This window comes from Desmodus rotundus, chromosome 10, assembly GCF_022682495.2.
Source record: "Desmodus rotundus isolate HL8 chromosome 10, HLdesRot8A.1, whole genome shotgun sequence".
NCBI lineage: Eukaryota > Metazoa > Chordata > Mammalia > Chiroptera > Phyllostomidae > Desmodus > Desmodus rotundus.
This window is the reverse complement of record NC_071396.1, coordinates 2,812,920-2,830,670: the sequence shown is the minus strand read 5'-3', so window position 1 is coordinate 2,830,670 and position 17,751 is coordinate 2,812,920. Positions and strand designations below refer to the sequence as shown.

Here is a 17,751-nt window from a genome sequence, read left to right as displayed (position 1 = left end):
TATATTGATAATTTAGTATCATAACTTATATTTAATAAATAATAAAATAGTATAGTTATACAAAATAACCTAAAGAAAGGTTTAGTATCACTTATTTGACAATGCTTCCCATGTAGTTTAACATATCAAATGAGCCTAATTAATTTAATATCTCTAATAAAAAAAGAGAGGACACATCTTTTGAGATATTCCAGGGACCCCCCCCTAAAAATCCCAGAATTAGTTCAAAAACTAGTTCAACAAGACTTATTTAAAGTTTAATTCTGGGAAAGTTTGTAGTTAATGTCAAAAGGTATAAAACACTCGATTAAAAAGGTTCATAGGTCAAGGTGAGACAGTACTTAGTTACTCATTGAACCAAAGTCACTATTAAAGAAATCAAAGGCAAATCCAGGGTGTTACATAGTTGTAAGAAAAAAAAAAAAGCCCTTGTAATGGAGAAGCATCCGTTTCCTTAAACAGTCTAAGCCCTGGTCAAGAAAATGGGAAGTACAGGAAATCGTTTTCATAAAACACAGAATCATCGTTTCCTAGACGGATTACGTAAAACGTAAACAAACCTTTCACAATCTTACCAAGAACAGACCAAGAGTCCAAGAAAACTCTGTCCTCTCAGCAAATGAGAGAGAACTAAGTTTCAGTTTTACCTAAATATGCTATTAATATGAAAGCCAATTTTAAGCCAACTGAAGAGAACGTTTTCACGAAGTAACTTCGGCAGTGCCCTCCGGAGGCAGGAGAACATCACCAGTCACAGTGCTGTCTGCACTGAGATACAGAAACCCGCAGACGCACAAAAGGCGCCTCCTCGGCTTTGCTTCCAGACTGCGGCCATGAGTCAGATGCCCGCTCCCATGGCCAAAGATTTCCCCTAATTTTTGTGGGGAAAACTTCTAACATGTGTGTATTTGCCCTTGACAATCTTATGCAGGATTTGGACCAGGTTTGGAGCAAGGTAGCTGCTGGGTAGCAGTCTGTATTTTTAAAAGCCTCTTACCCACTCCCCACCCCCACCTTTTTTTTTCTTCAGCCTCTGGGGACAAAGTTTTAGGTGTCTCCTGTGGTGTTTACACATGTCAAAGAGATGGAAAGATTCACAACTTCAGGGGGCAGAGAAAAAGGAGGCACATTACCCTCTAGGTGTTCAGGTGTACATTCTGTTATCAGAAGTCTAGAATGATTGCTATTTAAAATTTTCCTTTGTTTTAGGGGTGAGATAGCATGGGGCACCTGTTTATCTCATTGGCCAACTCTAAGAGTTTTCTCTGTTCAGAACAAAAATTGGGGCCAAAGTTTGGGAGTACGGCACATTTAGAGTCGGAATGGCGGTGAGCCAAATGTTTACACAACCAACCATAAAACCAGGCAGCCTGGGTTCGACTTTTAAGTAGGTCACTAAGTCACTTGTATGAAAAGGGAATGATAGAATCAGCTTACAAGGTTTATGGGGTACAGCACCTGACCCATAAAAGTTAATCATCAATCAGCCGCAGCTGCTAGGTCAGGGGGAGTTGAAGTAATCTCAGCACAGAGGCGAACAAGGGACTTTGCTCACAGAGTCTGAAGAGAGGCTGGAAAAGTCTCAGAAACGAACGGTTAGGTTGTGTGGGGGCCCCTGGGATGAATGTGTGGGGACCAGGGAAAGAGGGCCTGCGAGGAGGCAGGTATGGGGGAGGGAGGGGCTCATCCTCCGCACAGGCCCCTCAAGTTCTCCGAAGGTGCTCCGGCAGGACTGAGGAAGTTCCAAAGAGATAGTGCTTTTTTTTTTTCTTTTCCTTTAAGAGGTTGAATTATTTGAAGAGCCTGCAATCTAGTTGTAGAAAAGCACCTAATAAAATAAGTGCAATAAATAAGAAAGGAGGCCCTTGTGTCTTCATTTCCTCCCAAATAGAATTAAAGAAAATGCAGAGACGCTGTTCTTTTCTTTCTTACGAGTGATTAAATTAGGGGAAGCCAGCAGAGCAGCGGTGCCCATTGGGGAGACGCGAAGGCAGTAGCCTCCTGGGAAGGAGGAAGGGGAGCCCTACAAAGGTAGGGCTTCTCCACGTAGGTGAGGATGGATGGGGATAGACCTTCGCCTCAGTCTATGCTTATGTTGGGTAACCTGTACATTGTTTTTCACGCGGCCAAGGAGGAAAGACGACAATTCCCTACGTTCTATCTGGATCAGATGTAGTAGAATTGGATTTTTAATGGAATTAATTTAAATTTAAATAAGAGTAAGTTTGTTTGTGGCTGCCATCACAAATAAGGGTTCAGAAGCCAGAACTGCCAACACCTGTGGCAACCCAGTAACAAAGATTGTCACGCAGTGATTAGTTTCAGGAGACATTAAGGACGTGAAACACTGTCCTGTAAAAATACGTCTTTAGGACTACACAAGGGTTCTTAGGGCGTTATAGATGTCATAGTACAGAGTGACCCTCGTTGCTGCCTGTCGCGTTTTACACGGCGCTGCAATCAAGAAAGATCCAGTTTCTTTGGATGTGACGTGCAATTCGGATGGACTGCCTAAAGGGGAGCACGGACTCAGAACAAAAATTAGGATTGAAAGAATATATCAACTTGAAATTAGAAATCAAAAGAGAAATTAGAAATGAAGTATTGCTAATCGCAAAGTTAAAATATTTACAAATACTGTAGACATTATAAAAATCAGAAACACCCTAATCTGCATATGAACTGTCTGACACACTATGAGGCCCTTACTTTTTACATTTTTGGCTGAATACTCTGTGGATTATCTCTCCACATGACACAGTTTTCTAATATCTACTGTATGCAGAAAGTAGAAAAATGATTCAGTCTTTTCTGTAGCGTGTGTGATTTAAATCCGTTACTTGTTATTGAAATGTTGTAAAGGTTCATAACTCATGATTTGTACCGTCCTATAAATCTTTAGGGCTGTTGGCAAGTTTTGCAAGCACTGTCAAATGCTCCTGACATAATGAAGTACCAGATTTCAGGGCATTCGAAGAGCCTTTGAGCTGCGATCGATATTATTAAACGCTCTTTGGACTGAGACCCTGTGAACTAGTTTGCCCTCGATGTCACTGTAGAGACAGTAAGTGTCGTGGAATCCTCACTGACGTCAATGCAGCCTGCAGACCGGGCGGAGCAGACTTCCACCCTTACCAGGCACCCACCCGGGAGAATGGAATCATCTACTTGAATTGCTGTCTGTGTGACGATCGCATCCTTACTTTTCCAAACTTCTTTCCGCTTCCTTGCCCGCCTAGCTCTGGGGCCAGGCACTGCCGAGCATATTCACATGTGTGTGCTATGTCTTCAGCCTGCATCTCTGTGCCATGGTGCCCACTGACTGGGCGGGCACAGCGGTGACAGGCATACTGCCCGGAGCCGGTCTTACACTTGGGGGGCCATCGGGTACCAAGTGACTTACAATTGTGATTGCAGAATATCCTTGAGCAATTGCAGGCTAAGCGGGTTCTCTCCTAGACTTCTCAGTTGCATCCCCCGCCTTCCCCAGGGCTGTCTGATGTCAGCGGACGCGGTGGAAGCGTGATGGAGGGGGAGCTTACGCTCCAGCAGTTAAGCCATCTTTTCAATTTTTACAAAAACATCATACCCACAAAGAACATCACTGGGGGCACTTTTTGGTCCTCGGCTGGGTCTGTTCACATGAGAACTCCTGAGGCTACATTTTATCAGCTCTGACTCTTTCCTCAGTTTTGCCTTGGTCTTTCCATTCAGCTTCCAGGCCATTGGTGAGTCAGGAATTCCTTCAGCAATCTGCTCATTGGCCACCTATTCTCCCAGGCCATTTCCTCTCCCTCCACTCCAACACAGTGGCCACAGCCACCCCAACACTGAGTTTCTACAGTCCTTTTCCTTGATTAAATCGATCAAAGATTACATAGTGCCTATAAAACAATGTACAATTTTTTATATCTGAAATTCAAACAGTTCCTCCTTCAAAACCCCTCTTACTTCTTCTGCAACTTCCCGGTGCAACACCAGTGTTCCAGTGCCGGTGTTACGGTTAACTCTAGAACACTCTATGCTTTCCTCTCTACCTCAGAGCTTTTGCTCAGGTGCACGCTTCCCTTACACTACAGTTTAGCGATGAAATGTTCACGAGGTCATCCCTGGTCAGGCCTCTGGAGGAAGGGACTTCTTGCTCCGCACTCCTCTCGTGTGTATGGATTGCTCCTAACAGCCACTTGCCACTTCGTGTAGATGTGACTGACTTCTAAGTTTAAAATGATGAAATGCTGATTTTTCAAACTCTGAATAATATAGCAGTCCAAGCCAGAATCTACTCAGGTGCCTACTCACGGGCGCAAAGATAAATAAAATACGGCGTATTCAAGTAATGGGCTATTACGCAGCTACAAAAATTAATAATCTGTGTAACTGCACAAAAGTGGGGTTGAATGACCTAAACAAAATTTTTAGTAGAAGGATCTAAACAGAAAAGAATCAATCTATTATTCGATTTATATAAAGTACCAAAACTAGCCAATCGATTTCAGGTCTTTGAGATGAGGCACCCATGTGGGGGGGCAGAGGGCGAGGGCCTGATGGACTGGGAGGACTGGGGGTTCCTGCCAGGGGTGCTGTTCAGTGTCTTTGCCTTCTTTTCTTTTTTAATTTTAATTTTTTATTGTTATTTAATTACAGTTGTATGGCTTTTCTCCCCACCCCTCCACCCCACCACAGTCAAACCCCTGTCCCTCCCCCACTTCCACCCTCCCCCTTGGTTTTGTCCATGTGTCTTTTATAGTAGTTCCTGTAATCCCCTCTCCTCACTGTCCCCTCCCCACTCCCCCCTGTCCATTGTTAGATTGTTCTTAACTTCAATGTCTCTGGTTATATTTTGTTTCCTTTTTTTTCCTATTTATTATGTTCCAGTTAAAGGTGAGATCATATGGTATTTGTCCCTCACCGTCTGGCTTATTTCACTTAGCATAATGCTCTCCAGTCCCATCCATGCTGTTGCAAAGGGTATAAGCTCCTTCTTTCTCTCTGCTGCGTAGAATTCCATTGTGTAAATGTACCATAGTTTTTGGATCCACTCGTTTGCTGATGGGCACTTAGGTTGCTTCCAGTACTTGGCTATTGTAAATTGTGTTGCTATGAACATTGGGGTGCACAGGTTCTTTGGATTGGTGTTTCAGGGTTCTTAGGGTATAATCCCAGCAGCGGAATTGCTGGGTCAAAGGGCAGTTCCATTTTTAGTTTTCTGAGGAAATTCCATACTGTTTTCCACAGTGGCTGCTCATATTCAGCAAGCATTTGCTTCTCTTCTCTTCCTGCATAGTCTCAACACAAAGTTTTAAAAAGCCAGCATTCCCATTTCATGCTTTTTGAATTATTAAATTCCCTTATACCTGGTGAGAGTGAACCTGTTGCTTGGCACACAAGATTAACTGCATAAATTGTCAGAAAAGCAGGTGCCCCAGATCAGCCAGCTTTGCTTTCTTGGCAGCGTTGACCCACGCCATCCGGGTCTCCACTGTGGAAGGGCTGTCTACCCTCAGGTTCTGTAAAGGATTTTTAAAAGAGCTTCTGCACTTTTTCTGCTGGGGTATCTGTACTATTGGCCTGACAGGGGTTTGCGTAAGCAGAGGGTCTGTGAACCCAGAGGCCATCAGGAATTACTGAGCTGCCCACTCCCAGAACCCGGGCAGGTTCCAGCAGAGAACTTGCCTGGGTTTATAAAAACAAAGCAAGAGCCGCAGGCCACAGTACTGGCATGCTGTGGGAGCGCGGTGAGACTGTCTGCAAACCCGGAGCTGCTGGGGCTTGTGGTGGATTTTTTTTCCTCTAACTTTGCAAATGTTTCTGATGGGAGGGGCATTTGGTCACCTCTTTGTTTTCCGACCTACGTTTCAACTTCCTTCTGGAGCAAGTACTTTCCTGCACTGATCACAACTTTTCTTCGCAGAGGAAAACCCGAGAGAGAGTGAGCACTGTGAGCCACTAAATGTACCCCTGAAAGATTCCCCAAAATGAGATTCCCAGCAAAGGTCCTGTGGCTTATGTTATGGACTGGTTGTGTAGCGCAAGGTAAGAGTGAAAAATGAAAGGCTTTGTTTTTTTTCCTCTAACCCTTATCAGGCATTTGCTCATATGCTCTTCACAGTGGTAATAAAAATGTCGTCTAGAAAATGTGAATTCTTTTTACTGCTCTGTAGCTTAGTGTTTGAGTGGCTTTGACAGTGTGAAATTTAAATCCTATACAAAGCTTATTTGAATAACATTCTGATTGTTTTTCATAATTCTAGGTGATATAAGATTCCAGAAAATATCTTAAAATATTTTTGAACATTGTAGTATGTATAGTCACTTTCCTTGTAACTGTCATAGAATATAATTTACTTTTTTGCTTAGAATTTTTACTAAAATGGCTGCATGTCCAAGTATTACGCTGCATATGACGGTTTACAGAACCTGAACATAAATTAGAGAATAAAATCCTTCAAATCATATAAGGACTGGATTTATTTCAGGGATAGATATTAACTCTTTCTCAAGAAATAGTCATGTGTCGTTTAGAGCTGATACTGTCATGGCCTGAGAAGTCTTGTAGATGTGCATTACTTGTATCATTAGAATAAAAACATTATATAAGTTTGAAAAAATGAAAATGTAATCTCCGTGACAGAGATTGTTGAAAAGGGCTTTTCCCTGTGGTTGTATGTAAGATATACCCTAAAAGAATTTTCTTTAGGTGCAGTGAATGTGAAGGTAGGAGATTTTTTTCCGGTATCAGTGGGACAATTTCTGGATTCATAATTAAATGTAATTCTATCACCATTTCTCAATAGATTAATAAGTTTCTTCTTGGAGGAAATTTGCTTTCCTAGTTCAGGATAGTTAATTATGTGATAGGTAGAGGATTGACATTTTAAAACCAAATGAATACTTATCAGTCATAAATTCTCAAAGCTCTTCACTAAGGCAACAGGGTTTGAGTGAAATGCTTCTTCATGTCAGCCTCCAACACTGAGGAAAATTGTTAGCAAATAACACAAAAACCTCTGTCCGTGAGGGCCTTTCACTAGAAAATAAAGGCAGATATCTTTTTTTTCCTTGTGTCCCTTAGTAATTTATTTAAGTTTATTCCAATGTGTTTAATATTTTTTGAAAAAATAGAGCTTTTTTTAGTTATACATTCTAATATACTATTGTATGATTTTCAGCTTGTAAACTTTATATCAGCTACTTTTTAAACCGGGTATATAATTATTTCCCTGCACATATCAATATGACAATTAGTGTTTAAAAGTAAAATATTTATTGGCAAACAGTTCAGAACAACGTCCGTGTTACTAATCATAGAAAACGTTTTCTTCACACGTGTTCTGTCTTTTAGTAGGAATACTTTCAGGGTTATGCCATTTACTCGTTGTTTGTTGAGATTTTATGGAGACATTTTTGTCCTGTAGAGATTTGTTTTATTTCTAGCTCATGTTTAAAACTCACGAATCATGCCAAGTTTAATGAACTGTTTAAGTGATTACAAAGTGCAGCTTGAAATGTCAGGACTTGGTGCTGCGAAATATTACCGATCAAAATGACATGAGTTTAAGCTCTTTGCTGACGTAATCAACCTCAGACGACAGAGTCCATCAGGGCGTGTGTGAGCATGATGGCAGTTTCTGCTGGTGAGCCAGTCCCTATATGTGCCGCAGTGAGAAGGACCATGCATCTGGCTCGTGTGTACCGGACGCGGTGCAGCTGTGATGTTTCAGCAACACTCACGTCAGTGTCACAACTTTGGCAAATGCACCCATGAATGCACCAGCTAGTAGAGGGAATGATGTGAATTTTCTGTGACTGTAGAACGACCATTTTCTTCCTTGTTTGCAAAATAGTTCTGAAGCTAAATTAGTTTGCCGTGAATTATTACAAGCGGATAACTTTTCTGCAACAATTTTAGTGGGGGGGGTGGTTAGAAATGGACGACAAGCAGGGTAAGAACCAGACTCAGCAATGCTGGAAGAGGGGGTATTTCCAGGTAGCCTAGATCCAATGGCTTCAGTGGTCCAGGCCATTGTTTGAGGCGGGGCGGGGACACGCCAAAGCAAGCCTTGTTATTTTAAGGGTAGGCATGTCTCGGAAATGCATCTGCTCCTCTCGTGCCTGCAGAAAATGATAAACTAGAACTGAATGGTTTCAGTATCACTAAAATTATTCTCAGCTAGAAGCAAGTTCCCGAAAGAAGCTGAAGACTAGGTTGTTCGAGATTCTTCATGACTGGCCTTTGATTGCCAGGGCTGGAGCCAGAGTCTAAGTTGATCCATTTTTATTTGCTCAAACCCTGATCGTCCTACCACCTTTACCAGTTTCCCTTCTTCCCAGCTCTGCCTCCTCCTCCTCACCCCACACCCCCTCCCCCACCTGCCAGGCCGTGATGTTCTGCCAACCAATCAATCCATCCTGTGTTCTCTTCACTCCTGTGCACTTGACCCATTTCTTAACAACTGTAACTGGTCTCAGAACATAGTGCGTGGAAAGGACATGATGTAACGAGGAAAAAAAATGTTACGTTTGAGCTTAAAATGATAAGGAAACATAAAAATGGCTCAGAGAAAGTAATAAAACTGAAAAAAACACAAAAAATAATAAAGGGAAAGGAGAATAAAAGATTTGACAGGGTACTTTTATTTGTTTGGACATTTTAATGGAGAGATCCAAGTTTCTCATAAACCTTGCTAACTAGAAATATAATAGATTGAAAGGAGATTATAAAAATGTTCTTTCAAAGGTTCCCAAAAGGTATTTTTGAGCAAAATTGATTTATGACTTTAAAAAGTGTAACATAAATTCAAACTTAGGGCATGTGGACTGGACTGGACAATGGGGTTATAGGTGGTAGAGTTTCTTGGGTCCATGCAACTAAGTTTTGGATGCCGTGCCCTCCCCTCTCATCTTTTACCTTTGCTTCCACCTACGATGCCCTTCCCCAGGTTGACCACAGCCTACAGCTGTGTTTGCATGTCAATAATAGCCCTTTAAAATTTGAAAGTAGAAAATTAGGTGAATAGTGATTATTAAAATATCAAGTGTATTTGTTTCTTAACTTTGACCAAAATTTATAACCATTTCTCTCAAATTAAAGTAAAATGAACCCTATTCCAGTCTAATAGCCAAATCTATGCACACTCTTTCTTTATAGACTGGATAATTTTAAATTGGAAAGTCAGACCAAGTAAATAAACAGTTCACCTAGGTAGTGTTTTACAAAGAAAGAATTGAATTGGCATTGAGTGGACTGTGTAAACACAAGATGAAGTAGTCATTGTTTAAATCCAAGTAAATACTTAGACCTAAGAAGGCTTAGTTTACTTATTGACTTAGAATTTGAGAAATGTGATGGCTATTATAAAATAATAATAATAGCTTTCAGACTAATCCTACCTCAAAAATTGCTTCCATGCTTTTGAAAATAGTTTCCTTTCATTTAAGTCAAGCGAATGTGGTTAGTGTGCACAGGCGTCAATAACTCTTTTTCTAATTGAAACTTTTTGAGAATGAGTTTGAACAGTTAGCTACTTGTCAATGCAGGCAAATAAAAGTTATAAGATAGGTTTAATTATTGTTATAACACAACTTAGGGATCATTCCTGTAAATATTTTGGTATGACATGAGTTGATAATACTCAGAGTATTAAAGAGTAGACCAAAAGCAGACAGGAGGTGCATTTGCCATTAGAAGAGCTGAATATTAATGAAAATCCCTCCACTATAAAAAACAGAGCCCTATCCCCAGGATGTGTTGACGGGAGAATAGGTGAAATTCCAGTAAACATAAAAATAATTTTTGAACCATGAGCTATGTTGTGAGGGAAATCATATGTAAAGACAGCCAGAAAGATGAGACAAAGCCAGCCGTCAGAAGTCTGTGGTGAGAATGCTCCACCACCGAGGTGGCAGATGAGGGTAATCAGAGCCGAGACCGTGGACAGAGCCCTGGAAAGACCGCAGACGGGGCAGAGGTGACGAGTGGTTTCTTACAGGGTCAAGAGATGCCATTTAAAGCCCCTGAAAGAAGCGCAGAGCTTCAAGTACTATTTGAAGTGAAAGGAGTAATGAACTTGTGGATGGATTGGAAACGCGAGTAAATATTGACTCTAGGACACAGAGTAAACACTGCGGAAAGCTGCTGGGGAGATTATGGGAGACACGTGTCTTTGTCTTCTATCTCTGGCTGTTAAAAATGATGAACTAAATTTGAAAAATCAAGACTTAGAGGTATAAGTCTGGCAATGTAACCACAACCAGCCAGGAAAACGCTTTGCCGCGGGCCCGCGAACCGGCCGAATGTTGTGGTGACTGGGTTCCTCTTTTGCTAAGATCAATATATTAGTAACAATAATTTAAATCAAATAAATTAATTGATTTTTTAAAAGTTGTATTACCTTTTCCTGGCATTAGCTTAGGAACAGCATGGGAAGCAAGTTTATCAAAATCTTACTATATTCGTGGAAAATTGTTCTCTACTCACACACAATACGGGTGTCTACATTTGAAATTTAACTTATTCATTGTACTAATAATCTGAACGCCATGAAGTGGGTCTGAACATTGAAAGTGAAAAACACTCTTATTGGCCTGTAATTAAACAGAAAATTTTCATCTAAAAGCAAACATGAACCTTAAAGTTGTAAAAAATAAAACAAAAACTTGCTTTCGCCGGCTAGAGGGGGCGGGCCGTTAGTGTGTTTTATGGCGGGGTATGACCGCCATCTAGTGGCTGAAAGTATATTTACTAAACTTGTAAAAATCAAAACTGTGGAATTATTTATTACAAAATTCCCAGACATAAACGTGCTAAAAACATGCAAAAGCTTCAGAGGAAAATTAGTGCCTATGGAATCCCACACAAACAGTATTGATTGCATGAAAACGTAGTTTCACACGGAGCTTTCCATTCTATGAAATGTTGCAAAACCTTTTAATAATAAATATATTCTGTGATGAGATCCAGCTCAGTGGATTATATTTCTCCCTTGCCCTTTAAAAAGAAATTCTAGAGTAGAACACTAAACTGTGGTTTTTAAAACCAAGTCAGGAAAGGAGTTTAGAAATGAAAAAAATACCAGTAAGTATGTGTGCTGATAACTGTGTCTTCATATGCGCCATTTTTTAAAGTCCTGTGTTGGGGGTTTACTAATGTAATCATTCCAGCATCAGGGGTAGTTAGATACAAATTAGGCAGTAGGAACTATTAAAAATATGAGCAATAATCACAGTGGGCATGAGCGTCTTTGTTAATTTTCTGTGTTCTCTTTATATGTCATTTAGTTAATTAAGTTTTGCAAAATAAGAATCATACTGTACACGCAGATTCCATTAATTCAGTGTTCACTGTAAAATCTAATGCACGACTAAATACAATATGACCGTACTGTAGCAGAATGAAGTATAATCATCCTGCCAAGAAGTGGAGTGTTCGCCATGACCTATGGGTTCTTTTAGATTAACACCCCTAACTTCCTCCTAGAAGAAAATGTTCTTACTATTTATGGTAATTACATTTCTGCTCTTCTGTAATAGTTTCAGGCCCTATGTACTCCTTCCTGATATATATGTGTGTTCTCGAATTTTATACAGATTAAATAATCCTCTAGTAGTTGCCGTACCTTTCTGTCTCTTTATTTCATGTGATTATTAATTTTTTTCTTTTCATGTCATTTGGTAGTACTGGTATATCATTCCATTGCACGCATGTGCTATGGATTTTTATGCTCTCAACTGCTGCTGGGTATTGGAACTGTCTCCATTTTTTATTGTTAATAGAATCAGGCAGCTATCAGTGTGCACATGCTTGAAATCGGGTTCCCTTGTGCATGAGGGTGAGTTCCTAGAAATGGAATCTCTGAGGGATAACCAGCTGCACGAGGAGTCGCTGGGCGCTTTTCTCTCTCAGCGACTCCAGTTTTCCTCCCCACCGTCTGTCCCTGGTCTGGTGCTGCACATTCTTTCAGAGTAGTGGTTTTTGAGACTTCTTAAATATTTACCAATGTCATGGTATTTTCCTCGGGGTTTATTATGGTTTTAATTTTCAGTGGGAGCAATTTTTCATAAGTTTATGGATGTCTTGGGTTTCTCCTCTTTGGTAAAATGCATGTTCAAGTCCTTTACTATTACCTTCTTTTATTGTTTCAACTCCCCTTGCCAGGTTTTAATAACTAGATTATTTCTCCTTGTATGCCTTATAAAAGTAGCAGATGAACAAAACCAGTTCTATAAATGGATGCTGGAGTTTTCTGTCTACTCTTTGGTTCTAGAACTCTTGAGGTTTCAGAATCTCTTTGAGTCAGTTTTAAGTCGTTTTTTTTCTAGGAATTCATCTATTTCATCAGTATTCTGTTAAAATATTTTTGTGTGTGAGAGTTTTAGAGAGACGGGAAGGAGAAAGAGAGGGAGAAACATCAATGTGTGGTCACCTCTCACACGCCCCCTACTGGGGACCCGGCCTACAGCCCAGGCATGTGCCCGCCTGGGAATCAAACCTGTGACCCTTTGGTTTATAGGCTGGCACTCAATCCACTGAGCCACACCAGCCAGGGCTGTTAAAATCTTTTTGATGTTTACATGATTTCTAAAGGAATACCTTTCTGATTCTGTATCATGGTTATTGGCGTTTTCTTTCTTTTTTATACTGTAATCAGTTTTGCCAGAATTTTATCACTCTTATCAAAACTGATGGCCCTGTTCCATCCTGTTCTATCTTATTTGAAATGTTTCCATATATTTTTGTGTCATCTCACCATACTTTATGTTTTTAAAGAAAATTCATCTCTCTGTGTCTCTCTGATTACTTATTTAATGACTCCCTTACTAGAGCAGATACTTTGTCTTTTTTACTCATTGTTTTTTCTTCCCAACTTAGATTAGTGCCCGGCAAATATTTCCCAACTGTAGTGCATCAGTTAAAACAATATAGTAAAGTACCTTTCTATTCCAGAACTATTCTTACAAATGTGTGCAGATTCAATTTCTGTAAGCACGTGTGTGTGTGTGTGTGTGTATAAAATCTGGATGGACCTATAACCATGTAGATATTTTTAAAAGCAAAAATAACCTAAGCATAAAAAAAATTAAAAAAAATAAAAGAATAATAGTGCATAAAAAAATTACTTTAAGCCCTTGGTCTGCTTCCTTCGTCTGCAGATTGTACGGGACCTCCTCCAAAAAGAGAGAGGGAGGTTCTGCAGGGCCCCTGGTCTGAACAAAGCTACCAAGAGGGCACTAAAGCCACGTACAAGTGCCGCCCTGGCTTCAGGACATATGGCGTGATTACAGTGCAGTGCAAGGAAGGGCAATGGGTGGACCTCAACCCGTCGAAAACCTGCCAGAGTGAGTGCTCCACGCTTTTCTCTTTTTTTATTATTTATTTATTTTAGTGTTGTTCAATTACAGTTGTCTGCATTTTTCCCTACCCCTCCACCCCACCCCAGCCAAACCCACCTCTCTCCCCTGCTTCCACCCTCCCCCTTGGTTTTGTCCCTGCGTCCTTTATAGTAGTTCCTGTAAACCCCTTTCCCACTATCCCCTCCCCACTCCCCTCTGGCTATTGTTAGATTGTTCTTGGTTTCAATGTCTCTGGTTATATTTTGTTTGCTTTTTTCTTCTGTTGATTATGTTCCAGTTAAAGGTGAGATCATATGGTATTTGTCCCTCACTGCCTGGCTTATTTCACTTAGCACAATGCTCTCCATCCATGCTGTCACAAAGGGTATAAGCTCCTTCTTTCTCTCTGCTGCGTAGAATTCCATTGTGTAAATGTACCATAGTTTTTGGATCCATTCATTTGCTGATGGGCACTTACGTTGCTTCCAGCACTTGGCTATTGTAAATTGTGCTGCTATGAACATTGGAGTGCATAGGTTCCTTTGGATTGGTGTTTCAGGGTTCTTAGGATATCATCCCAACCATGCTTTTTTTTTTAATTTACAAAAACTTTTAGTTGCCAAAATACTGAATGTTTACGAGATGATTTATATCAGTGTTACCATTTCAATACAAAACACAACACCACCATTATTCTTTAAAAGGGAGTGGTAATCTTCCACAACTCAAAACGAAACCCACAGATACGTTCAATTCTCAAATGATGACTTTGCCATTTTTCACTTTTCCATGGCTTCCATTCCGTCCTCTAACATAATAGCAAACACCCTCGGTCCTGACCTCTCCATGTACTTCCTGTGCTATGTGCCACTATGTATCCTTTTCTTCGTTCAGAAAAGCCCTGCGGACACCCCGGAGACACGCCCTTTGGTTCATTCGACCTGGAGATAGGAAACCAATTTGAATACGGTGCCAAGGTGGTTTATACATGTGATGAGGGGTGAGTAGTCAGTATAAAATGATGGCTATGATAGAGGTAATTCACCCTTGACATGATACATAAGAACTGTCCTAATTTATATTTTTAAGTTTACAATATTGTCCTATGAGCCTTTTTAGAGGCAGCGTGCATGTAATTCCCCAAATTAAAGTTAAATAATGAAAACAATTATATCTGGATACCATGTTATCTCCTCAACATTGAAAAATTACGATGAATTATAAGTACTCCGTTAGAGTGGGAGGCGGGGAAAATAGTACGTGTATAAACAAGGGTCACACCACCGAGTCCTCAGCACATTCTGTTATGTGCAGAGTGTTATGGGAATACGGTGAGTCAGCCACAGAGGAAAAGGTGAAAAGTTCGATGCCCTGCTATCTATTTTGGTAAAATCTTACAAAATGTAGGAGAAGCCAGACTTTTACACTGACATAATAATAACTATTCTGTAAGGCCCCATGGTCTGTAAATTATTCTTATCCTGTTGGCCCCAAAATGCTGCTGTGCTTATTATTGTCACCGACTCTGGTCAGACGCCGGGTTTCAGGATGAACCTGCACACGGGCTTACCTCCTCAGCACCCGCTCTCCCCTGGGATTCCCAGCCAGGTCAAGCACTGGCTTCAAAGAACGTTTCACATGGGGAAAAACCAGGGGCATTACATCCATATAAATAGCATCAAGAGAGAGATTACAAATGGCGTATTATTATCCTCTCCCCCTTGACTTCCTGACTTGAGGCAATCAAATGGAGTATCTTGATGCTTCGGCAGTTCCGCCTTCCAGAGCTGCACCGCTCCATACGTGGTTGCATTTTTAAAAATACCACTTCACTCCCATCCCCTCACTTATAAAAGCAGAAACACAGTTGGCGGGGGAAGGAAACAAGACCCACACTGGAAGTCCTGAGGTCCAGGGACTCCGAGGACATTGGCTAAGTGTTAGATCTTGTCATTTAGTCTCTCCTTGCCCACTACCTGAGGGCATTTTTCAAAGACATTGTTAATGTCCAGCCCAACCTTCAATCCTTACTGCTGACCGCATCACACATGCCCAGCAAGAGGAAGACCCCGTGGGCTGAACTCTGCCACTTCCTCCACTCTTTTCCCCTGAAGTGCCCCTTTCAGTCCAGGCTCGTCTGGTCTTTCCAGGTTCCACCTCTGACCTGGTAACGAGAGTGAAAACTCCCAGACTTTAGACCCCCCGCGTCTCAGCACCCAGCAGTGTTTAGAATGTGGTAAAGAAATGAGTGGCCTGCTTGCTTCTGAAGCTGGCTCTGCTCCACTCACCTGCGCCTCCTTCACCCTGTATGAATTGTGGGTGTCCTCAGTGACAGGCTCCGGGAAGGTAACAGTCTTCTCACTCAGCCGGGGACTCCCCACAGGACCAGGTATTTGTCGGCCAAAAGAAGTTCTTGGGTCATGCAAGGTCAACAAAAGGAAGTACTGTATGCCGTTTTTAAATTTTACTTGAGATATTATTTGGCCTAACCGAGGGTGTGTAAGCCTTTTCACCCAGTTGTGGGATCTAATGGCAGAGGGGGTGTACTACACCTATGGTTTCTGCCAGTAAACTTGACCTCAGACCCCTTGTTGCCCCTCACCCACTCTTTGCTGAATCCCTATTTAGCTGAATACCAGCCACTTATGAGGAAATTCGGTGTGGTTACCCCGTTTCATTGTCTTACAGGGAGGAAGCGTTAAGGAGGCACCCTGCAAAAGTTCTGGTGCTTCACCTGGCTGGGGTTGCAGAAATAGGAGGCCTTACCTCCCCCCCCCCAGCCCACCAGCACACATGTGGACAGTCTATCTCTCTTCCTCTCCCCCTCTATGCATCCAGGCTCTGGAAGTTTTTGTGTCGAATTGTGTGGAATTGCTGAAGGAGCTTTGGGGGAATGGATGGGTCTCCAGCGTAGGTGGAAAGTGTTAGCCAGGAAACCTGCTTCCTCTGGGCAGAGAAGAGAAGAGAACCTTTAATAACCAATGCCTTTGCTCCCTTCTAAGACTGAGGCTCAGATGTTTGACTTCAAGTTCTGTGGTTTGCATTTAATTCATTGAAATATTTCCTTCCCTTAGAGAACTAGGAACAAACCAATAGGAATCAAAGAAAGACAAAGTATATTTTGAGGAAGAGAGTTTATTTGTTTTACTTGTGCAGTAGGTAGAACTATATATATGTCCTTATTTGCAGGTGGAGGAACCATTTGTCTATGTAGGATTACTGAAAAACTTATCAAAGGCCCTTTTCAACACTGTCTCTCTTGTGGTTATCAAAATGCCTTCCCATTATTTCTTCTGGGAGCACCAGCTTTGGGCTCACAGCTGTCCATCATAACTTTAAGAAGGAGGCTTTGCCTGGATCCGAGACCTCTTGCAACGACTCCCAGTCTGCAACCGCCTCAAGGCACTTCCCTTCACGGAGAGAACTTTAGATTTTATGGGCAGGCTTGATGCATCGCACTAATTAGATAAATTCGACATTGCATGGGTTCTGTAATCAGACGGGGCTCCACGGCCACGCTCCAGAAAGAATGTCAAGGATGGGGACGGGGACAAGTGCTGAAAATCCATCCCACACTAAGGGATGTTCGCAGGCACTGTCCTTGATTGTGTAAAAGGCCTGGAGTGACCAGAAGACGTCACTGTCTTGGAGGGCAGGAGGAGGATGGAATAAAGCTGAAGGAGGGGGACCACAGGGTGGTCTGCTGGTTACTATCATTTTGTGGTTTTTCTTTTGGGTGACAATTCACAGAGCTTATTACATTGTTAGGTGCAATGAATTAACTGACTGAAAGAAAAAACAACAGCCAACTGTGTATGAAACAGTGAATCTGTGCCATCGACCAAGGAGTAAGATCATTCCCAGGCTGTCTCCCTGAGCACTTGCAGGTCTGTCTTAAGAAAGAAAAAAAAATTTAAGACAGATAAAAAAGACATGTAAGAGATAAAAACAGAGTGAAAGCGAGAAAGAAGGAAATGCATGTGCTCTTAATTTTCCCTGCATTGGAGGTTGGACGTTCAGAATGTTATCACACTTAACACAGCACGTAAACACACATTAGCTCACGGCCCTGTTATTTTCGGGTTTCAGGTACCGAATGATAGGTGAGGTTAATTTCCGAGAATGTGAAGCAGATGGATGGACCAATGACGTTCCTCTGTGTGAAGGTAGATAAAAATCCTGAAAATATCTCAGATCTTTTGCAGTATCTTACATTAAAATATCCTTGAAGTCTATTACCCAATATTTCTTTTTTTTTGACACAGGAGGTTTCATATCATTTATTGTAAAGCACAAAGCAGGCATTTTAAACACGAAAGTATACATTGAAAAAGTACGTTTATACCACACAGCATTGACCACATAATAGTTGCAGATACATTTGTTGGAATGTGTACATCTACACTAAATACTGAAAACCAA

At 41.3% G+C, this 17,751-nt stretch overlaps 1 protein-coding gene across 7 annotated transcripts in view; it reads left to right on the top strand.

Moving 5' to 3' along the window:
• Window positions 1-5,640: 5,640 nt before the first annotated feature.
• LOC112318788 (complement factor H) overlaps window positions 5,641-17,751 on the top strand; it is a 91,798-nt gene continuing 79,687 nt past the window's right edge. Inside the window, exons 1-4 of one of the 7 annotated variants that reach the window (XM_053913430.2) lie at window positions 5,641-6,033; window positions 13,150-13,335; window positions 14,224-14,329; window positions 17,419-17,495. In XM_053913430.2, the coding sequence (XP_053769405.1) occupies window positions 5,976-6,033; window positions 13,150-13,335; window positions 14,224-14,329; window positions 17,419-17,495 (427 nt within the window). In that variant the 5' untranslated portion in view covers window positions 5,641-5,975. The remainder of the gene's footprint in view (window positions 6,034-13,149; window positions 13,336-14,223; window positions 14,330-17,418; window positions 17,496-17,751) is intronic. The other 6 variants (XM_053913431.2, XM_053913427.2, XM_053913429.2 and 3 more) reach the window with 6 other exon arrangements.